The sequence below is a fragment of the Podarcis vaucheri genome (genome assembly GCF_965113315.1).
Source record: "Podarcis vaucheri genome assembly, chromosome: 2".
NCBI lineage: Eukaryota > Metazoa > Chordata > Lepidosauria > Squamata > Lacertidae > Podarcis > Podarcis vaucheri.
In genome coordinates, this window is record NC_138760.1 from 45,480,623 (window position 1) to 45,504,744 (window position 24,122).

At 43.4% G+C, this 24,122-nt stretch overlaps 1 protein-coding gene across 4 annotated transcripts in view; it reads left to right on the forward strand.

The window, feature by feature from the left end:
• PIK3R5 (phosphoinositide-3-kinase regulatory subunit 5) overlaps window positions 1–24,122 on the forward strand; it is a 60,525-nt gene that overhangs the window by 13,762 nt on the left and 22,641 nt on the right. For 2 of the 4 annotated variants that reach the window (XM_082213825.1, XM_082213828.1), the window contains exon 2: window positions 20,477–20,589. In XM_082213825.1, coding sequence (XP_082069951.1) covers window positions 20,490–20,589 — 100 coding nt within the window. In that variant the 5' untranslated portion in view covers window positions 20,477–20,489. Of the gene's footprint in view, window positions 1–1,098; window positions 1,219–3,180; window positions 3,634–20,476; window positions 20,590–24,122 lie in introns of those variants that run through there. The other 2 variants (XM_082213826.1, XM_082213827.1) reach the window with 2 other exon arrangements.

Consider the following 24,122-nt stretch of genomic DNA (forward strand, 5'->3'; position numbering starts at 1 on the left):
GAGGTGAGACAGTTGATCTGGCTGCCTCGTCCTCTCCCACCCATTTCCTTCGCCTCAGCCCACCTCCTCTACAGGTGTCCATGCCCTCTGCCCTGCTACAGCATTATTATAGTATGTGTCATAAGACTGTAGCATCATAGCGGTATGGTTATAGCAACCCTAAACCTCTTTCATTTACAAAAGCCAGAAAAGTGTGTTGGTGGTCATTATTAAAATATTTATTTACAAGAAAAACAAGCTCATAAAATGACAGCCACCACCACCAGGGTTATAGTGAGTGTTCTCTAAACTGCAAATGGCCTTGTCCACAGCAGCCAGGGTGTGGCCACTGGTATGGGAAGCATACACAGAAAAAGTTTGACACTCCTGAGAGCGTGGAGAGTCAACTGCAATTCCACTTGCAGATCACAGCAGAGGAATGGATGTCTGGGTAGCATTAGGAGTCCCCTGTCTGGAAGCAGGCTTAGTCTGTTAATAGCAAGACATAAGAAACTATTCACATGACATCAAACCCTTAACCTTGAGTAACCCTACCTTATGGGGAACTGTCTTCTTCATGGTAACCCTCGTGGTACTCTCTGTTATGGCTGCTTTAAAGAATGTTGGAGAAGCGAGAGACTCCTTTCGTTTATGACAACAGCCTCACTTCCTTTCTCCTACACACGCTCCTAAATGTTGGGTCTCCAGATGCTTCTATTGGCAATAAAGCCACCAGTGTATCCGATCGTGGAACCAACGGTAGCATGGTTGCTCCTGGAATTAAGAACCGGCCTTTGTGATGATGACTAAATGTCTCCACAGGCAGGTGCAGGGAATGGGGCTGTGGCATAACAATGACTGTGCTTCATAGGTTCTATGGATTAGCTGCACTTAGGCCTCCAGCATATTTGTCATGCTCCCCGCAGGGTCATGTGTGTGCCTGTGTGTGTATTAGCTTTACAGCCTCTACAGCTGAAAAGCATTTTTAGCAACATTGAAAAATAAGAAGCAACCTGGAAATTCCATGTTGGATGAATATATCTAAAAGCTCAATCTGTGTAATATTCTCACTCTTTCTGGTCCCCTCCCTTTGACTACTTCTGCTTCTACTCTTTCTGCAAACCAGTTTCCACTTCTGCCTTGGGGTGCAGGCCTCTGAAGTGTCTCTAGTGGCTGCTGTTAAGGATGTGGCCACACACATCTCCTGTATCCTAGAATAGTGCCAGATAATCCTCAAAGGTAGGTGATTGTGGCTTTGGAGCACCTAGGATGGGAGCTTGTGCCCCTCTAGAAACATTTCCAAGGCTGCTGAAGCTGGGGGGTGTTCATGGCATCTTATCACCACTGCGATGTGGAGGTGGGAAGAGTTGGGTCCGCATTTTCCCTAAAGACAGTATGTGTTCATGCCATTTGCACAACTGCAACATTTGGCGATAGTGATATAAAAAAGGAAGGGAAATTGTGTTTTTCTGTAACAAAGCACTGAGGTTTTCCCCCTGTAATGATGGTGTGATCTCTCACAGCAATAGAATGACAGGTGTGCTTTTTGGAGGGAGAATGTCTGGATCTTCTCCAGTAACAGATTAATTGCTAAGCTCTGCTTCTTTACACTATGATATTGAAGTCAGTAAAATCTTTACACTTCATCACCGTGATGCTGAATGTGCTCTGTGATACAGAAGTGCAGCATGTAGAATTTGGTGCATGCAGTCTTGGCTGGTTCATAAGGAGGGAGACCGGTAATGTCGTGTGTGTGTGTGTGTGTGTGTGTGTGTGTGTGTATTTTACATACACTCAGTTGTTCTTAAAAGTTTTGAGCCAAGAGTTCAGCAGAACATTAACAGAAACAAAATGACATATTTATTTATATACCACCCTTCAGTAAAGAATTGCCTTACTTAAACAAGTTGTAGAATCTAGCTGCATTTGGTACAAAATCTGGGCTGTCCAGGTGCAAAAATGATTAAAAGCACTGTGTACAGAATCTCTCAGAGTTTGTGAGCTGCTTCTGTACGTCTGTGCTTTCCTCTATCCGACGGAAGATGAACATGTACTACACAAGAAAGAGTCATTTCCACATAGTTCATGTATGTGTCAGTTTTGCATGCCTTGTGCAATTGTGGATTTCTGAGATGTCATACCTTCCAACACTTCATGGATCTAAAATGGGGAACTCTTGTAGCACTTACCCTACCTCCACCTATAGGTTGTATTAATTTATTCTGCAATAATCTGTGCAGTAGAGTCAAACACTTGACAAGGTGAGAAAGGTCAACCGACTGGTGACATGTTGGTCAAATGGTAGTCAAGTATTCTTACTGAAACACATCTGCATTACTTTCGTGCAAGCTCTTAGCATGTGTGCTAAGAACAGATATAAGCATAAATGAAACAAATTGTAATTGGAAATACAGTAAAAGCATAGATAAGGCAATAGCTCAGAAGATTTTGTTTTGGGAATAGCCAACATGGGGTTGTAAATACCTAACCTTTACTCAGAGTAGCCCCATTGAAATTAATGGATTGAATACAACCCAGGATCCCCTCCAGATGTTATGACCAGTAGCCAGAGATGGGAATGTCTAAGGAGTTGATCACTCTGTTTGAGTCTTCTGTGTTGAGTTAATGGGTAATGGTGATTTTGTGATTGCTGGTGTGCTGCCTTTCCACCCAACAACTTTCAGATTATGACAGTAAATTATTAAACACATTTCTTCATACTTTCCTGTTCCCCCAAATCCAGCTATAGGTTTTGGAACTTGTATTGGTGCTTAATCAACCAGCCTCTTTTCCATATATTGAGACTGGGCACTCATAATTCAGTTTCTTTTTAGGTTCCCTTCCCTTGAAGTGCTGCAGAATGAAAAGAAGTCAAATCTGCCACAGAACACATGATGCTTGTACAGCAGAACTTAATCTGGGACTTGGGCTGCACATAGTTATGAATGGAGAATGTTTGTTTGAAACCAATTGAGAAAGTGAACTTTGTTGTCAGCAGAGTTGGTGCACTGGAAATGAAAAGCAGAAGTGGGGAGAAAAAGAGGAACTGAATGGGCAAAATGTTAAATTATCATTTGGTTGATGCTGTTGGATTCCCCCAGCCCACCCTTCTTCCATTCCATACACAAACAAACACACTTCCCTCCTGTCTATTTGTACAGAGAATAATGCTGACTGTTCTAGGAGATGCCTGAGTCTAGCAGAAGATAGCATCCAGAAAAGATAGAACCCGGATAAGAGCTGAATCTGTAGATACACATGCTTGATGGAAAGTATTATAGGAGAAGACTCTTAGATAATGTGGACCTAGACCACTTAAGGCACTGTAATGTTAAAACCAAGTACCTTGCATTGGACATGGGGAAAGAAACCTTTTAATACCTGCATATGTCTTCAAATAGGAGTTATGTGATCGCACAACAAGCATTCAACAGTGGTTAGGTAATGGCGTTCAGTACTAGATGGAATTTCTGAACCATCATAAAAGGCATTCCCATGTACAGCACATTACAATAATCTACATGGGAAATCACTAAGGCATGGATGCCAGTGTCCAGGTCTCTGTCTTCCAGAAGGAACCTCTTCTAGTGAGTCAACATATCATGGATTGCCACGGACTGCAAGCACTGATTTCTGCAGAGGTTGGCTGCTCTGGTGGGTAAGATTGCCCTAATAAGTATGCACTTTGATGCATTAATCCCAAACTGGCCATTTTGACATTCCATAGACTAGTCTTAACAGTCTTGGCTTCTTAATAAATACATGGGTCCTCACCTGCCTGGTACAGTGGAGGCTGTTATTGGAAGAGGCTGGAGCCAAAGGGGGATGTGAAGTCATAGTCCAGATTGGGAAACTGCAACAGACACTTCCCAGCACAGAATTCGGTGCTTCCCCTTGAAGGTGGTTTATGTGGGAGCAATTGCTGTATTTATAAAATACAGAAGTATGGAAAGCTGGTAGGATCACTTTTGATGAAGCAACCATTTGATGGGCCTCCATGGAAGCACAATAAACAGTTTATGAGCATGAGAGAACTAATGTCCCATAACTTTGCAGCTTGTGGAAGAGTTAGTCAAATCCACAGAACTAAGAGAGTCAAAGATTTTTTCACCATTGCTGCCACCAAGGAAACCTGACTGTTGTATGGCAGTATTTCCTTCTGGGGTTTTCTCTGATTGTTGAGTACTGTTTCTCTCTCTCTCTCCCCCCCCCCCCCACTTCCCACTATGAACACTATAGTCACATCATAGGAAAGTGAGTCACAAAAATATACAGCTGATGCCTGTGTGTTTCCTGGTGACTGGCTAGTGTTGCCTCAAAATGGTAGCATGAGGGATGCAATTGTGACATTGCTGGTGCAAGAGATTTTTCTGTCTGAGTCAGAGTAGTAAACGTAGTCTCCCACCACCAACACATAAGGTGCATATTAGCCAATGCTGCAATAAATGTTAAGGTAAAGGTAAAGGGACCCCTGTCTATTAGGTCCAGTCGTGGCCAACTCTGGGGTTGCGGCGCTCATCTCACTTTATTGGCTGAGGGAGCCAGCATACAGCTTCTGGGTCATGTGGCCAGCATGACTAAGCTGCTTCTTTCTGGAGAACCATAGCAGTGCACGGAAACACTGTGTACCTTCCCATCAGAGCGGTACCTATTTATCTTTGACGTGCTTTGGAACTACTAGGTTGGCAGGAGCAGGGACCGAACAATGGGAGCTCACCCCGTCACGGGGATTCGAACCGCCGACCTTCTGATCGGCAAATCCTAGGCTCTGTGGTTTAACCCACAGCGCCACCCGCGTCCCATGCAATAAATGTTAATTCCTTCAAATTCATTCTAGTACCCAATGTCACTCAAGTTATTTGGATGAAAAACCTACCAGTGCTTCTTCCCTATTCTAGCAGTAAAAACACAACAATAATGAGTAACCCAACAATTTGCTGCTTTTTCATGACATCTGCCTGACAGGTGCCATCTTACTATGGCAAATTATAGGGTGGGCCCTGTTGAGCTACCATCTCTTGTTTTCTGCCAATGGGATGTGCCCAGATGATCTAGTCTCGAGTTAATTGCTTAATGGCATCTGATGTTGCCTTGAGGTGGACCTCCTTTGTGACATTTCGGATTCTTCTGTGATTAACTAGAGATGCTTTTGCTCATTTGTAAGTGAACAGATGGGGACGCGGGTGGCGCTGTGGGTAAAACCTCAGCGCCTAGGACTTGCCGATCGTATGGTCGGTGGTTCAAATCCCCGCGGCGGGGTGAGCTCCCGTACCTTTACCTTTACCTTTAAGTGAACAGATAACCTTTTAAAATCTTCTGTCTACAGCTTCTCAGGTCTGTGTTTTGTGTGAGAGAGGAATTATTTACTTCCCATGCAAAAGATTCTTCCAGTCCGTGTAGACAGCACTGAGCTGAATGGGTCAATGGTCTGACTCAGACAATTCCACATGACTTCAAAATGTTTTGGACTTTTCTCTAAACTACAGGGTTTATTCCATAGTTCTCCAAATAACCTTGTGTGATAATCATCTATTGCTGCTATAGATTGCTGTCATTTTTGGTGCTGTCATCAGTTCTCTGCTCACAACCAAATGTCACCTGGGCGGTGGTTATGGCATTATTCCATTGATACAATTTTAACCTACTTTCCAGTCAACCTTTATATAAGAAATAAGCAGATAAAACCACTAAGCCACAGCAACCCTGTTCTGTTCTTTATGTTGCATTTCTGCCAGAAATTGAAGCAATTTTTTGTGACAAAAATGGAGGGGCAGCTACCCAAAGAACTATTTAAATAAAGCATTAGGCAGAAAAGTTTCAAATCTGACGAAGTAGGTTTCTGCCCCCTTCTTATAGGTATATAAATCAATTTTCTCTTCACACGGAAGCTCTAGCAACCTATATGCACGGATGTTTCTGAGATACCTCTTCCCACTTCCATGTATCCACCCCTGCACTTACATTGTTTGTTTAACCCACTTAGCCCTTCAGTAACTTCATGGGTTGATGATTTGGCCATATTTTGCTTCTGAGGTACCCATGGCAGGATGCTCTGGTTACAACAAGTGGTTCTTGTGGGTTAAATGCAACCTCTTTAAAATTGTTTGTGCTTGTTTTCTTTTTTTTAAAAAAAAGTTTAATCCACATTTGTCAGCTTCACAAACAATTTCATGAAGAATTTTTTGCACGGTAATGAGGTCAGCTTCTAGTTCCTTTCAAAAATGTTCATGCCTACACAGTTTTGAAACACATTTCCAGACCCAGACCCCAACAGTAAGATCATCTCCCATCCTGGTTGTTCACAGATGAAATAAGCTATTGCAAGACACCCTTATTCAAATAACCCATAACATTTTAATCAAGTTTTTTTTAAAACAAAACAAAACAAAATGAGCCCCCTAACAACCTTGAATTCTGGATTCCAGAATCTTTCCTTTCCCTTTACACCTGAGTTTATTAATGATCAGTTAAACTGGTGTTTTAGTAGCACATTAAAATTACAAAGCCATTGGCAAACATTAATTCCTTCAGTTCTGTGAAAGAGGTCAATACTGTTACCTGTTGGTTTCAGGCATGACACACAGAATGATAAGTAGAGGGGGTGTGGCTAATTTAGATTTATGTCCAGACATAATTCAACACATTTTTTGGTGATGTATTTTGTCTTTTTCACCTTTTTTGGCAATGCATAAATAACCATGCTATCTGGCTCTGGTGCCATCGAATCAAAGAGTTAACATTCCATGTTAGAACTCAGTTTTTGAAGGAGCACATGGATATAGGAGGCAAACTTTCCTTTGTAGCCAAGGGGTTACACCTAAGAATGAGACTCCCTGTTGACTAGCAGTGCCCATTCCTTAATTCTTGCAATTCTTTCCTTGGGATAAGTTGCACTCATTTTTTCCTCTTGCATAAGGACTGCTCTGTTTTTGCTTTGTGGCAATATGTGCAATGCATTGGATATGTCTTCCCCGATTCAGCTCAAGGAGGACGGGGGGGGGGGGGAGTGCACACAACTCCTCCTAGTATGCCAGCCCTTCCTTTTCCATCCCCATATGCACAAACGAATCTGCCTTGAGTCAGAGCACATTATTGTCTTCTACACTGATGGGTAGCAGCTCTCCAGGGCTTCAGATGGAAGATATTTGCCACCTACCTGAAGATGCCAGGGCATGCAAAGCAGATGCTCGTAACACTGAGCTACACATGGGAACAGAACACACAAATGCTGACATCTGTGCATACAGTTCAACACACACAGCTGCAAATCATGTGGTTGAGTTCCTCCTTTCACATAGCAAATGGTCCATATGACTTTTCACCCAAGTTTGTTGGCTGAAAGATGGTTAGGTGGCATTCACACAATTCATATGGAGGAGGCAGGGCTAACACACACGGTGCATGTGGAGCAGCTGCGCATGCTTTCTCCCTTCCATGCTCTGGGCTGGACCAGGGGAGATGTATCATCTGATTTGGGCTTGTGTTAATTTAGAGGACCTACACATATATGTATTTTGGCATTTGTAATGATATTGCCAGGATAGTGGTTATCGGTCCATCTGTGAAAGAGTAAATCCACTTGCATGTTAGTAAACAAACTTCCTGCTTTGTTTTGGTCCCTGTGTGTTTAAAGGAGCATATTTAAGACTCTGAGTGCACAGGAACAACAACAGAGCATTTGGGGCTCTGTGGATACTCTGTCTCTGATCTTAAGGTCTCTGGGCAGTTTGAGATGTGGAATAATGCAAGAGGTTGCAAAGCTGGAATTCATCCATACGTTAGACTTTCTCAAAGCTTGAGCAAAGTTAATTGATGGTGCTTGCACTGCAAATAATGTACTGGATGTGGACTGGATTTTCTCAGGGGATCCTTGGCAAGGTGCCTACTGGCCTGCCTGCATATGTGTGCATGCATTTGTGCAGGTGTGTGTGCTCACACACGGTAACCTTACCAGATGATGATGGTCTTTCACCCTTCCATTGGGGTGGTGAACCAGCCATGCTCAACCTGGTTCTGGTGACAGAGGCTGCAGCTGCCTGCAGACTGTATTCCCCCCAAATGTCTCTGAGCCTTGCAATTCAACTCCCAGAACAAAAAAGACTGCAGTGATCTACTTCATAATTCACTTTCTATAATCTTTTCCTGTCTTTTATGCCCACACTGATAAGTAGGTCATTATTGTTACTGCAAATGGAGCGAGCTATATTTTTTTCTGTCTTGTATAAGATTTGTTTAGTTTTCAACCATTTCCTCTTTCTTCTTCAAGTGAGAGAAAAGGAAACATGAGGATAAAACTGATCGTGAGTGCAGAAGTATGTGTCTCACAGTGCACTGCATTTCTAAGAAATTCTTGTAAGCCTCATCCTTCCTATATTGGCCACAACTATGTTTGCACCACCCCGGGTGGTTTCAGATGTGCTTATGGCGTGTGCTGGTGAAGTAAATACTGTTCAAAGGTTTTATGTTTTTCAAAATCTTGATAGCATGGTGCCTGAGTGCTGGAAGAAAGACCTGCTCCCTGCTGAAAGGCCCATTTCCACCTGGCCTAGGGTTCGGGGCTCACTACTCACCCTGAACAGCTAAAAGAGGCCACTGGGACATTGTTGGAACAACTCTTGGGTTGGGGCAACTGGCTAAAATGTTTAAAAATGTTTTAAATGGTTCTAATTTTGGTTCCTCTGTTTCATTTTTCTTGGGTTGGTGTTGGTTAAATGTTTAGTTGGGGTTGGCGGTTACTTTAATTTGGGTATAACTGTAAACTGCTTGTTATTATTGTTATTGATTTTATTGTTTTATTGGTCTGTTTGTTGCTTGTATAGGATATCTTGTTTTTTTTAATGTTGGATGTTTTGTTGTGTTTTATATGTTGTAAGCCACCCAGAGTGGCTGGGGAAACCCAGCCAGATGGGTGGGATATAAATTAAAAATAACAACAACAATTATCATTATTATTATTTATTATTACTATATTATTATTATTTTATTATATTATAACAAGGTTACAAATGTGAATGAGGCTGTACAGAAAGAATGAGGAATTTTCAGTGTAGGTTTGGGGAGAGACAGCAACCTTGTAGGATAGGTCTTTAGATTAAGGTTTTGAATAGTCTTGCTGAAAATCTCATAGATCAGCTGCCTGGTGGCCTCTGGGTGGTTTGGACCTGAGCTTCCATCAGCCCCAGCCAGCCCAGTCAAGCTGGCCATGGCTAATGGGAGTTGTAGTCCAGACCATCTGGAGGGCACCAGCTTGGAGAAGGCTGCTTTAGATATTCCCTCCCAGTTAATTCCTTCTAGTGGCCTTCAAGCCAATTAAATTGCCTTGGTCAAGCATCCTGATCCAGTAAATTAAATTGGCTTGGTCAAGCATCCTGATCCATGGAGAGTTGGGAGGCAAGGGTTGAATGCCTGCATGGGAAAGCAAGAAGGAGGTTCTTTCCGTGAAGAGAACAATGCAACCTGAACTTGGAAGTGTCTTCCTTGAAGACTATTGACATTGCCTATTCTGCCAAAGCCAACAGAGGACGATCCATGAAGCACAGCTGTATTTGCTCAACATTGTGCATATGCTGCAAAGTCTGAATGGTGGGGTCTGGCACCCATCCTCACCCTTCGCTTATTTGCTTGTTTGAATCCTATAAGGGCCATCTAGTCTGACCCCCTGCAATGCAGGAATCAAAGCTAAAATACTTCCACTCCATGATTCAGGAAAAAAGCTCCCAGAGCAGCTTAACATATATCAGTAGCATCATACTCCTTACTCTCTCAGACTTACAATCTAAAAGGTGAAGCACAAAAGGAAATGGCATTGGAAGGGAGGAGGAAAAGTGGGGCCCTGTCCCACCGAGCATACTTGTTATTGTGCTAGTTGGAAGGTGGCATCGCAGGTGCAGGCACATGAATGAAACAAATTGTGTCACTGGAAATATATCTCGTAGCTGTTCTTCTTTGCCAAAGCTGCTACAGTGTCCACTAATGTTCATTCTAGCTTTCGAAAAGTCTCCTTTCAGGTTGGATTCTGGAACAGATTTGCATATGGTATTTGCAATATGTGTATGCTCTGTTCAGATCAATGAGTTTGTGCAACAGCATTGAGAAGGTGGCGTTTCCACTATTGCCAGTTCTTTCCTGATTTTATTTAACACTATTTGGATGCTGCTTAATCACGAAAACCTCTCAGCAGTCCCTGAAGCCAAACGATACCCATTTTGTACGCCTTGTCCTTGTTCCTAATAAATGCAGGCCAGTGAGAGGTGAAGGGATCTCACCAGCGTGCTTATATTCTCATTACCGTGTGTCTTTGGAGCCACATTAAATCCTAGTAATAAACCATTGATGTGAATGGAGTCTATGCCAGAGATGAACGCGTTTCTTTGTATTTAAGAACAGAAGAGTGATTGCACTGAAAGCCTGCCTCTCAGGGCAATAAACAAAGCCTTGTTTGTATCGAGATATTCGGTTTAATTGGTTTGCTTTGAGGCAAAAAAAACAAAGCAAAACCTAGGCTCTCCTTAATGTGTCTGCAGTAGCAATAACCTAGTAGAGACTGAAGACGGACTGCCAACAGGTAAGGGGAAGAGGGGGGGGGTGAGTGTGTGTTGTGGTCAAAAGCCTAACATCTTAGTTCCACATTTGTCAGTTTCTTTGGAACTACCATCTTCAGTTCAGTAGCTTGTTACAGAGAATCTAGAGAGAATGTTTTTCTCAAAAGGCTATACAGTTCAGGGTTCCTCTTTTGGCCTCCTATGGTTTTTCAATCTTGACTGATGGCCATTTGGTGGCGGGTGGGAATAAAAGGCAATTGTAGCACTGCTCTGTCTAGTTTGAGCAGGCAAAAGCATATCGAGATGTTTCAAGGATCCTGTCCCTTTTTATTTTAAAGTCTCCTGCTTGCAGGATGGGGCCTATCCATTCCCTCAACCCCCATGGACCATGCTGTGGATTAGCGATGAACAGTCTCTTATTTGCACCTTGACTAGTCTTTCTCGGTTGGCCCAGTGCCTTACTTTTGTCCTGGGCTAGGGAAAGGGGGGCAAAACAGCTTTCTGTGCATTTCCCTCACTTCACTTTTAAAGCAAAAGAGCTCAAAATTAGTCCAGGAATTGTGAACCAAAAGATTTGTGTTCTGGATGCTTCTTTAAAAGTTGATTAATACATGCATGTGCAAAAGTTGTTCATCTCATGCATTTGGGTTATAATTTAAAATAGCTCCTCAGCACACACCCACACCCCAAATATAGTGTTATATTAATAATACTTTCCTGAGTAGGTGCTATTCTAGCCCTTGTCAACAATGGTGACTTTTGTTGTGTTTTCTCTAGGCACAATTCAGTGTTAGGGCCCCTCCAAATTGCTGTTCATTTTGTTTTTTCAACATGTCATTGATACAATAATACTGCATTAGTTAAATATTTATGTTGGACCACCCACCTATCAGTCTACTTTATTAGTTGGTCTGAGATGGTTGCCCAGTGTTTCTGCATTATTGCCATTGGGAGGGGCACTCTTGCACTGTAGTGCATTCAAAGCAACACACACCTGAAACATTTGTGGTACGACAAGTTTCAAGATTTCAGCAGGAAGCTGCAGGATATGCATCAACTGGAAACAAAGTAGTACTGTATGTCTGCCCCCAAAACATGCAGGCTGGGAATTGTAGTCTAGCAACATCAGGAAAGCACCACATTGACTATCCCTGCTATATAGAAGCCATTGAGTGTTGTGTAGCTGGAATGTAGCCTACTGTACAAATGCAAGAGTGGCTGTGTTGCTCTGCCCACTTCTTCCTCTGGCCTGAACCACCACTGGCAGGTGCCCCCTGGAAGGGAATGTGTGGTCTGTGATCTGAAAAAAGTTTCTCACCCTGGCATTAGAGACCATACAGTTTGCTTTCATAGAGAAGGATCAACAGTATCTCTTACTTAGTGGGTTTGACCTTTGCTAATTGTAAGAAGGTAGCACACACTCTTCACACATGTGCACTATTCACCTGGTTTGTCAAGATTGCAGTTTCCAGATACTTGATTCTGAACCTTGAGCTAATACTTTTAATCGCCAGTATGGAGTTTTGAAGCCTTGCTGTTCTGTTCTGCTTTACCTTCAGCAGAAGGAATTTATGCAGTGGTGATATCTTCCCTAGCCATGTTCTCCTTCCTGTTGTTTCCTCTTTCAATTCACTTAATGACAGTGAACTTTATATGCACACAAAAACATACTCTAGGTAATTAGGAAATAGACTGCATTCATCATGTGCAAGTCTGATGCTGTGGAGTCTAGACTTGGAAAATACTGCTTCCGATAGCTAAATTTGCAAGAGCAGGGATAAATGGCAAGGCTTTGACTGTGGTTGTTATGGCTTCTTCCAAGTAAATCTCTGACCAGAAGATGGGTTTCCAGTGCTGCAATTTAGAAATAAGCTCAGTCCCTCTACTTTCTTTTCTTTCTTTCTTTACTTAAAAAATATATTTTGTGAGTGAAGTATATTTATTTAATCATCATGGTTTATACAGTGGTACCTCGGGTTACATACGCTTCAGGTTACATACGCTCCAGGTTACAGACTCCGCTAACCCAGAAATAGTGCTTCAGGTTAAGAACTTTGCTTCAGGATAAGAACAGAAATCGTGCTCCGGCGGTGCAGCAGCAGCAGGAGGCCCCCTTAGCTAAAGTGGTGCTTCAGGTTAAGAACAGTTTCAGGTTAAGTACGGACCTCTGGAACGAATTAAATACTTAACCCGAGGTACCACTGTATTGGGATAACTGACCTTTGGCCCACCAGATATTGTTGCACTACAATGCCCATCATCCCTGATTATTGACCATGCTGTTTGGGATTGATGGAAGCTGGAGTCCAGGTTAGTCACAGCTAGTTTATAGGGAGTGCGTAGTTCAAAGATAAGAGGAGAATTAAGACTTCTGTTGTCAGTTTTTTTTAATAGGAGGCCTATCCCTTTAAGAATCCCTGTGTTATCCAGCAGACTAACTATTCCATTTCAGAATGGCAGGCCTATCATGTCATAATAATGTTACTTAATGAAAAATCAGCATCAATGTAGTGGCCCCCAGGAGTCTTCTTTGTGTAGGCCAATGGCCTATTCACCATAAGCAATGGCGATGCTTTCTTGGGTTCAATGCCAAAGCTGCTCATTTCTGCCCCCCATCCTCCAGTACATGCTTTGGCTGTACTTTGAGTGCGGTTCATAAAACATGGTTGTCCGTGAGCCAGTCCTGCTTTAGGGAAGAATGTTAATCAGTTGACGCATTTACTGGTTGTTAATGTGACTTTAGACTTGTGAACTTACTTTATCATAAACCTCTTGAGTGTGCATACTCTGCAAAAAAATAGAAATATTAAAAGAACAGCTAGTCTAGGGGAGTTCTGTATGCATGTGACTGTGGTAAGCAAATGTCAATCTACATACAAAGGTGTGTTTATGTTGCCCCTGGAAAAGGCTTAGATTTTTGGGGGGTCAAATCTCCTAGGGAAAAGAAAACCATCAATTGTTGAACAGTAGCCAAGAATACTTGTTGGCCCTCATTATTCAGGAGTTTCTGCATGAGTGGGATCACAAAGAGCTAAACCTTGGGTAATCTCTTTCTTTAGCTCTTCAGGCTAGTCATGTTTAGCGTCTTACATTTTTGGGATTGAGCATAATCTCCCACCGACTGAACGACTCTGGGAATGAGTCCACCGCTGTTACTTGACTACCCACACCTAGCTCATTGCACACCAGTGGCTGAAAAAGAGGTGGGTTTGAGTAGAGAGGGAACCTGGACGCCTCTAGAATGTCAGTATTGAGTTGTGGGAGCAATTCAAGCACATATCAGGAAATTAGAGTTTATGCATTAAAAAAACAGTTCAATAATAAAAAGTAAATAGCAAGGAAAAGTTTTTTTTTTTTAAAAAAAGAACATGTAGAAGTGATTTCAGTGTGAAAGAAAATTAAAATTGTCGCTGGCATCCAACTACCTTGAGAGAGACTGGAATGTGCCTCCAGGGATGGAGAATCACAGCGCCTGCTGTGGCTGCAGAGACTGGTAACTCATAACTGCAGCCTCCTGCATTGTTTTGCTGTGTTAGCAGCTCTGAAGTGAACTCTCCAGGGTGCAAGCCTGGACAGTGTGTATGGAGGCCCTGGGCTGTGTGAACAAATTATAAAGAGGTGTTTCATTTGTGATTCCTAAATTCAATGAACAGGACCCATCTTTCAATAAATTTGCTTGGTAATGGCATTATATTGCATATAATTGCAATATAGTGGGTTTATGCAATTTGAAGAGGATTAAAGCATTCTGTTGCCCCAGCACAAAGAAAGAAACAGATATTTTGCAGCTGGGAAAGTAATGGTGAAATGCACTGGAAAGTATGGAATGAACAAATGGTTAACATGAAGACACAAGCAAATAACGATGAATGCAGCTTGAATGCTCATTGTCGTATAATATCCCTACAAACTAATGGGAAAGAATGTTTAAAAAGACTGGATACAATGTAACATCTGTACAAGCAGATCAGGATGACTTTATTATTATTATTAATCGGCTTCCACACATGTGTCTTAGAGTGATGTGCAGGATAAAATAAAAACAGCTTTTAAAAGCAGCACAAAAATATAACAAAAGTGTTTTAAAAACAATGCAGAGTAGACACCTGTAGCAGAGACTTATTCATAAAGCTGGGAAAGCTGTAAAGATCATCTGGAGGAACCCTTGCTTATCTTTTGGTTCAGGAAAGCTTGCTTGTATGGACATTGTTCTTCCTTGCCCAGAACCAAGCAACTGTTTAAAAACTTGAATCAGGCATAACATTCCCTTGGGTTTCTAGGGACACTTGTATGATAGCAGATACCACTGTAATATAAGGCATCATTCTGTTCTCTACCAGCCTTTTGGTGACTTTTGAACCCTTTTGATTTAGCTGATTTCAGAAAGTTGAAACCCGCCCTATGTTGTACCATTTTGGTTTCCTTGTTTTGTTTTTTATCATCAGCGTGTATAAGTGAATTGTAGATAGGGCCTTTATCAGCAAGATTCTGCTCTGCAACAGTTCTGCAGGAGTACCCATTTTTCACTTGTCATGCTGCCAATGTTCCTTCTTCTCACCATCCATTAGGCATTCAATGTAAGAACTACTTGAAATGTAAATGTAAATGCAAAAAAATTAAATTGAAACTGAAAACCAACAAAACACAATCTTTTCTAAATACAAGTAATTTCTAACATAAAATATAACTCATTTCTATTATTATAAGGTGATAGATAATATTCCTCACACATGTGGTTTTCTTTTCTTTTAAAAAACCCAAACCAAACGAAATAAATAAATAAAGTCAAATATTAACTTAGGTGAGTGGTTGAAAGCAGCAAATCCTTTCATATTCAGAAAACAAGATCCCTTTGTTATGAATGCTACCATTGACATTTTTCTTTCTTTCTTTCTGATATAATGCATTAATTCCATTGTAAGCACAAATTCCCATGTCTTTTGTGTCACTTTTTGAAGGCATAACTTCTAATCACGATATTTTGGCATATAAGGTTCTTGTTGTTTTAACTATGTACAAGGCTATATTCCTGATGAATTAAGCTCCCCATGTAGTTTAACCCAGGCAGACATATGGGCCAGGATAGATCTTGTCTAATAACAACTATTATAGGATAATTCCCCCACCTGCTTTTGCTAATTGACATTCACACCATATATGACACAACTTTCCCTTTTTTTACCCTTGCCATCTCCAGGAAGTGGGTGGGTAAGACAGATAAAAATCAATCTTATTCCTCCTCCCGCTTAATGCTTTTTTGCACATGTGTATACATGTCTTGACATTTCACTGCCCAGCAGGGTATTCTGTTTGAGTGGTACTCAGTGTGAACTATCTGACTGTTTCATACATGGAAATATTTACTTGATGGAATAATGAAAGCATATGTGTGAACCTACCCTTGAGGCTACTTCCTATACAGAAGACACTTTAGTGGCTTCTCCCTCCCTTTATATTCCTGAACTTATATTCACTGGTGGCACTGGTGTTGTGGAATGCTGTCCCTGCTGAAATAAGAGGGGCCCTATCAGTATTGGCATTCCGCTGGCTCCTGTAGGCACCACCTGTTTAGGCCAGTGTTTCCCAACCAGTGTTCCGCGGCACACTAGTGTGCCGTGAGAGGTTGGCTGGTGTGCCGTGGGAGGGAGGCGGGTGAGTCGGGCGGTGAGAGGCGGCGGCGGCGAGGATCCGCGTCGAGCCGGGGACGGCTCCGCGGTGGTGGTGCCGAGGTTTCTCTCTCCATTCTCCCCTCACACACACACACAGGAAGATCGGCTGACAGGACCCAGCCAATGGGGCGGCGGCGGGGCAGCGCGTGCAAAAGGGAGGAGCGCGAGACAGCGGACGAGGAGGAGGCCGGCATGTCCGGGCAGCAGCAGCAACAACAGCAGCAGCAACTCCCGGCGACGGCTCCTCAAGCCCCGGGCAACCCTACTCCCTCACCGGCCTCGGCCGCCCTCCTGCTCCACCCGCCGCCGCCTCCCCCGCCGCCGCCGGCCACCTCCGCCCGCTATCGCCGCCACCACCACAACAGCCGCCGCCGCCTCAGCTGCCGCCGTCCCTCAGTCCCTCGCTTTGCTGCACTGCCTCCTCCCCCCCACCCCCAAAGCTTGGAGGTTCCCCGGCAAGGGGGAGGGCAAAAAATTGAAAACTTTCACTTTCGTGCGTCCCTCCTGGCGTGACGCTGCGCGCTGACGTCACGGGGCTGTAATGGTGGTGTGCCGCGAGATTTTTTTCTTCAAACAAGTGTGCCTTTGCCCAAAAAAGGTTGGGAAACACTGGTTTAGGCAAGCATTCCCCTGAACTGAACTTCCCCTGTAACTGGTTTTTGCCCCAATAGAATTGTTGTGTGTTTTAGTTATGTATTGATTGCATAGTTGTAAGCTGCTTATTTTGGCCCAGTAGTAATAATAGCAACAACTATTTTATTGTTTATTATCATTATTTATTAAATTTATATACCACCCTTCATCCAAAGATCAGTAGCCCAAAATAATTTAAACAAAAGCAACCCTCCCAACACACACACAAAACACACACACACACACACACACACACACTTACTTAAAAGGCTGTAGAATATTAATTAGCCAAAGGCCTGGTTGAAGAGGAACATTTTCGCCTGGCAGCTAAAGATGTATAGTGAACGTGCCAGACAAACCTCCCTGGGGAGAGCATTCCACAAACAGGGAGTCACTGCCAAAAAGGCCCATTCTCAGTGTTGCCACCTTCTGGACCTCTCTACTACCAATTTATGCCTTTCCCCTCTACATAAATCTCCCTTTGGTTTGAACAACCTGCAGCAAAAAAAACCCCTAGTTAGTTCTTTTTACTCCAGCAGCTTTTTTCAAAAGCTTTAAAAAGATATAATACAGAGGTGAGAAATATCTAAGGGGTTCCATCGCTGGATCTCTTTAAGTAAGGGATGCATAAGCTTGTCTTGGTTTTGCTTGTGACTCTTCCTATCTCTATAGGGCTATAAAGAAAGGGACTGAGTGGTGACAGTTGCTTTCAACTTAGCAACAACATGAACTCTGGCCAATTGCCCTTGATGAATAATTAGTAACCCCTGAATGGTGCTGGGAGTAACTAGCTGGGAATATATATGCTGCCAAATTCTGCATTGGCTGGAATTTGGCAGCAGAATTGAGTTCCTGCCAATTTTGAGTCCTAGAATGAACCAGGCACTTGCTGGAGTCTATAGCACTTTACACCCCAGCTCTAAATGGCTTCTTTGATGTTGCAGGTTGTACCTGGAGATGTGATGAATAGGTTTCAGTGCTATGTAGTATGGATCGCATTACTGAAGTGGGGTGTTTGTAGATTTTTGACAATGTTCCATGCTGCTCCAGTACTCTTTGAAATGAGGAGACTACAGAGCAGTTATTTCTCAAGGCACAACTATCCACTTCAGGTATAAATAAGGCCTTTCTGAGTCTTCTCTGGATAGATATGAGAGGTGGGCGGGTAGAAATGGAAACCACCGCACTTAGGTGATGTATGAACTATACTCAGAGGCGGAGCTAGCTGCTCCAGCACCCGGAGCAGCGCACAGGCTGTGCACCCAGGGACGGGGCTAGCATCCCAGGGGGGGCGCTGCCTGCAGCGAGCAACCCAGGGGACAGGACAGCAATGTCACACCCCTCAGGGATGACACCTGGGGTGGACCACACCCACCGCACCCCCTTCCTCCGCCAGTGACTATACTTAGTCACCCATTGATAATTTGTCACATTCCCATTTTTTGGCCTGAAATGATGTCAATGACAAGTATGACTAATGCTAGCCGGTGTGGTGCAAAATGCCTCCCCCCCCCCCAGGAAGCCACGTGCCAAATGCTTCTCTACTTGTTCAACATGATACCCAAGCCAGGCCTGATTCTGTTTGTAGTGGAAGATGACACAGAGGTTCAGTGCAGATCTTGCAGGTTCATTGTGCACCAAACCTTCAGATATGGCGTTAACAGCCTTTGGCAATCTGTGTGTAGTGCGTATATTATTGATTCAATTAAAAGCAAAGATTAACATAAGATCTGAAGGGGGAAAGAACAATGCAGGGCCTTGTCTTTTCCTTTTACAAAAATCTGTAGAACAGAGCAGTAAAATAGCAGAAGTGGGATTGGGAGGAGGGAATTGGCAGCAAAAAAGCTACATGCAGACTAATTATAAGTAAGGCATAGCCTTGTGAGCATGGCCATGACTTTAATATAATTATATAGTTTTATATAGAAATCTAAGCCGTTTCCTGATTTGTAAAGGCAGGAGTCTCTGGTGGCATCGTGTTAGGAAACGATGACGGGAACAGAATCTCCATCCTGTGGTTTTTGCACATTACGGGAATGTCCTGTCCCATCTCTGCTGTCAGTTCTCGATTGCACAACCCAGGGTTTTGAGAGAGACCAAATTTGCTATGAGGACTGGTCAGACTTCCTGCCAGTGCGTGACCAATTGGGGAAGGAAAGCCTTCTGCTGATCACACTTTGTGGTGTCCCATAAGGAACTGACATAAGAGAAGACTATTTCCAGGCCACTTTCAGGGAGTGAATCATGCCCCTTGTTCAATCACCACTTTCCTTGACATTTGCATGAAAATGTGATTAAGATGTTGAGAGAACGTGGGGATGCATATATCCTTTTCTAGTTATTCTATCCTGAGCTCCTTTGGGTACACAATCTCTTCTGTACTGGTGCTATCTTAGAGTGGTAAACTTGCCCATAGAAGGATGGTCTTGTGTTGTGTGTGTATGGAGACCTTTAAGCCACCTGGGCATGTTGGCTGCTTGTCCTAGGTGCACCTCTCCTGTGGAAGTACTCTTTGTCTAACTTGCGCAAGTTATTGGTAACCCTTTGATGCAGTGATTCCTGTCAAAATGCAAGGAAATTGACTCTTCAAAGGTCACTTCAAAGATTCTTGTAGCCCTGAAATTCTGATTGCATGAGTTCTAGCTGCTCAATTGGCCATTCTGTTTGGTGTTGATGGGAATTGTAGTCCAACAACATCTGGAGGAACACAGGTTCCCCAATCCTGGTATAAAAAAAGGATGTGTATGAACAGGAGCAACGACATGGTAGAACACAGCTCAGCTGCGGATCCTTTCCTCTCTTTTAGCTTGATGCCTTTTGAACGTATAGGAAGTGCAGAGTTGTGGATTTTCATTTACCCTCTTGTTGCAAAGCTTTCCTGTTGGGTTATGTGAGGAGTCAAAATGAAGGCAACTGTTTCCCTTTTTCTGGCATCTCAAAATCCTACATGATCATGAGCAGAAGAAGATTGGGAAGCAGACTAGACACCAACTGGAAAAATTGGAGTAAACTAAACTGGAAAAATTGGAGTAAACTAAAAATTGGAGTAAACTGTATTCTGCTCTGGTCAGACCTCACCTGGAGTACTGTGTCCAGTTCTGGGCACCACAATTCAAGAAGGACACTGACAAACTGGAACGTGTCCAGAGGAGGGCAACCAAAATGGTCAAAGGCCTGGAAACGATGCCTTATGAGGAACGGCTAAGGGAGCTGGGCATGTTTAGCCTGGAGAAGAGGAGGTTAAGGGGTGATATGATAGCCATGTTCAAATATATAAAAGGATGTCATATAGAGGAGGGAGAAAGGTTGTTTTCTGCTGCTCCAGAGAAGCAGACACGGAGCAATGGACCCAAACTACAAGAAAGAAGATTCCACCTAAACATTAGGAAGAACTTCCTGACAGTAAGAGCTGTTCGACAGTGGAATTTGCTGCCAAGGAGTGTGGTGGAGTCTCCTTCTTTGGAGGTCTTTAAGCAGAGGCTTGACAACCATATGTCAGGAGTGCTCTGATGGTGTTTCCTGCTTGGCAGGGGGTTGGACTCGATGGCCCTTGTGGTCTCTTCCAACTCTATGATTCTATGATTCTAAAAACTGGGTTTGATTTATGTTTACCACTTGCGTGTGGCTAACTCTGACTTCTTTTTATATCTACAGGAGATGAATTAAAATGCAGCACACGACGTGCACAGAGGACAGGATCCACCATGCACTGGAGAGGTGCCTTCATGGCCTCAGCAGAAGCACTTTCTCTGCTAGCACTTGGACTGGTAAGGGACTAAGCCCATCACCATACCAGGATGATTTTTCTTTCCTCTTCAGTTTGTTATTGAAATATATTTGGAGGCTTTCCCCCACTCTTTAGTGATTCTTATTGCAATAGCAATGTTTGCTCATGTGTGGTCAAACTATTAACCAATGAAAAGGGAAGCAATTCAACATTTAAACAACGAACTGACGTTAATCCTCCTTCTTACCCAAACTCTCTTGATTTTTCCTCCTCCTAGTGAAAGAGCTTGAAAGCCTAACCAACCCCCTGCTAGTAAAAAATGTCTCATTGATAGTTTGGGGAATAAGATGAACATCACAGATGTTCCCAAATATTCTAGTATCAGTAGAACAGTGGCCACATTAGCACACTACACTAAGGCAAACCATGGTTTAGTGCAAATGCAGTAGCTCCCAAGGAAGAATTTGCAGCTGCTCTGCTCCTCCCTGGGCTTTTTAGGTCAGCACAGTGCAGCAGCTACATCAAGGTTTGACCTCGAATGCTGTGTGTCTCCTCCTTAACCATGGCCTTAAACTATAGGAGATTGTGGTTGAGGTGGAGAGACCTTAACCACAATGTTGGGTTTGGAAGACGTGCTAAGCCTAACCTTGGTTTTGTTGCTTTCCTCCATTGACCTAAAAAGCATGGGAAGAGGAGCCAAATGAGCGCATGTTGATCTCCGGAAGCCAGTATTCTCATGTGGTCTTGCTAAGCTATGCTCTGACTTACTGTGGTGTGGAAACCAGGGCATTGCGCTGAGCTCTTGCCCCACATGATGGAACATGTTTTCAGAAGCACGAGGGCTATCACAAGAACCAGTTCCAAAGGGCAGCAGAGGAAGATGCTGCTTCGGAGTGGAATCTTGCGAAGTTGCTTCAAAAGAAGTCTGAAGCTAACTGGGGCTATGCAGCCATGTTGCCAATTTACTGATCCTACAGCCTCAATTTTTAGTTTTCAACATGGCTTTTATGGATGGGGGGGGGGAGTTGAGCCTCAATATTCTTGATTTTTGCTCCAACCTCTTTCTTACAACAGAGTGGAGGGCAGGAAGATATTTGGCAACATTTACACCATGCAACGGAGGACGCGGGTGGCGCTGTGGGTTAAACCACAGAGCCTAGGACTTGCCAATCAGAAGGTTGGCGGTTCAAATCCCCAAGACGGGGTGAGCTCCCATTGCTCGGTCCTAGCTCCCGCCAACCTAGCAGTTCAAAAGCACATCAAAGTGCAAGTAGATAAATAGGTACCGCTCCGGCGGGAAGGTAAACTGCGTTTCTGTGTGCTGCTCTGGCTTGCCAGAAGCGGCTTAGTCATGCCGGCCACATGACCCGGAAGCTGTACGCCGGCTCCCTCGGCCAATAAAGCGAGATGAGCGCTGCAACCCCAGAGTCTGCCACGACTGGACCTAACGGTCAGGGGTCCCTTTACCTTTACTTTACACCATGCAACACTTGAAAGTGCTGCGATACCACTTGATGCAATGGAAAGCAGCTTTATAGGTTCACATTTTTATATTGGCCTGCTCCAAGGTTTGGTGAGCATGGGGCATGTGCAGCTCACACGTGGAGCCATGGTGGTTACAGCATCTCAGTAATGTTTCACAGCAATTGCTGGTTGCAAGCCATGAGCTGCCCTTGCCTTTCAGAGAACTGAGAGAGGAAATGCTAACCATCAGTGCCACCCTACGCAGGCAGCACTTGCTGGAGAAGGCAAGCAGTCCTCAGAAGAGAACTCACTGTTTCTGTTCCAAGAAAAACATCTCTTGAAGCTCATCTTAAGCTGCCAGCCACAAATGTGGGTGCTGCTGCCACCCAACTTTTTTTAGCTGTGCTGCTGCAGTGTGTTGCCATCTGGATACAGCCTTGCAGTGTCAATTTCCTCTGTTGCTGATCTAGCACTATTTTGCTAAACCAGAGGGGGAGGACCAAGGTACCAGAAGTTAAGGAAGAGACAGCTGCTCTGAAATTTGCCTTCCATGCTGACCCTGCTATGATGATGATGATGATGATGATGATGATGATGATGATGATGATGAATTACAATAATAATTGAATTAATAATAATTAATTTTTTATTTGTACCCCGCCCATCTGGCTGGGTTTCCCCAGCCACTCTGGGCAGCTTCTACAAAAACAAAAAATACACTAAGATGTCACACAATAAAAACTTCCCTGAACAGGGCTGCCTTAAGATGTCTTCTGAATGTCAGGTAGTTGTTTATCTCTTTGACATCTGATGGGAGGGCGTTACACAGGGCAGGCACCACTACCGAGAAGGCCCTCTGCCTGGTTCCCTGTAGCTTTGCTTCTCACAATGAGGGAACCGCCAGAAGGCCATCAGCGCTGGATCTCAGCATCTGGGCAGAATGATGGGGGTGGAGACGCTCCTTCAGGTATACTGGGCCGAGGCCATTTAGGGCTTTAAAGGTCAACACCAACACTTTGAATTGTGCTCGGAAACGTAATACCCTGCCCTTCCCCCCTAAGGAGCAAACAGAGCAGCAAACAGATAAACAATGTACAAACAAAAACAAAGCAAAAACAGATTGAAACATTCTAAAAACAATTATAATTTAAAACATCTAAACACAAGTACAAGTTACAACATTCTAAAAGCAATTACAAGTAACAGCCGCATCCTTCGAATTATCTTGAGGTTGCCAAGTTGCCAAGCCCTTATCTACCATTTAGATTCTTATTCTCTAATACTTAAATCCCCCCCAATAGCTCAAGGTGGGACACATGCTTCTCTCTCCACCTCCTCCATTTTATCCCTACAACAACCCTGTGAGGTTGATTTAAACTGAGAGACTGTGACTGGCCCAAGGCTACCCAGCTAGCTTCATGTTTGAGTGGGGATTTGAACCTGGGTCTCCCCAGTCCTAACCACATTAACCTGTATGCCACAGTGGTGCCCATCCCTGTGTGGTTTGCACACACTGCATCAGTGTGTGTGTCTCTTTCTCGCTTTGAATCCTTCCATGTGGGACCAGCAGTTTAACTGCAAAGATGCAAAAGAGATGCAAAACTTTGCCACAGATCCTGTAGCAGGAAGAAGATGGGGAGTAGTATTGTCTATGAGCTGCAATGGCTCTTTGCTTTTACTGCTTCACCTCAGGGACTCAATGAATTATATTATGGATTGCTTATATTATTTGGACATGTTGCCATAGGAAACTTTGAGGCAGCTCTACCCTAAGAGTTAGTGCACATGATTTGTTGGAAATGTTGCAGGCTAATGAATTAACCACAACTGGAAATACTTGGTGTAGGTCAAAAATACATCGTTTCCCTAATGCTGTATTCCAGGCTGTTCTTATCCCTAATAAGGTGGTAAATACATTTTCTCTCTTGAAGAACGGGTTCCAGATAGTAGGTGACTACTTAGAAAGAAAGCTCATGCACTGTATCTTTTTTTAAAAATTACTCCACACACATATCGTATCTTTCATTATGGTCCATGAATCTCTTTCATTTTGCCTATATCCCATCTAGCTCAAAATTTCAATGAACATCTGTCTTCTGCAATTAGGAC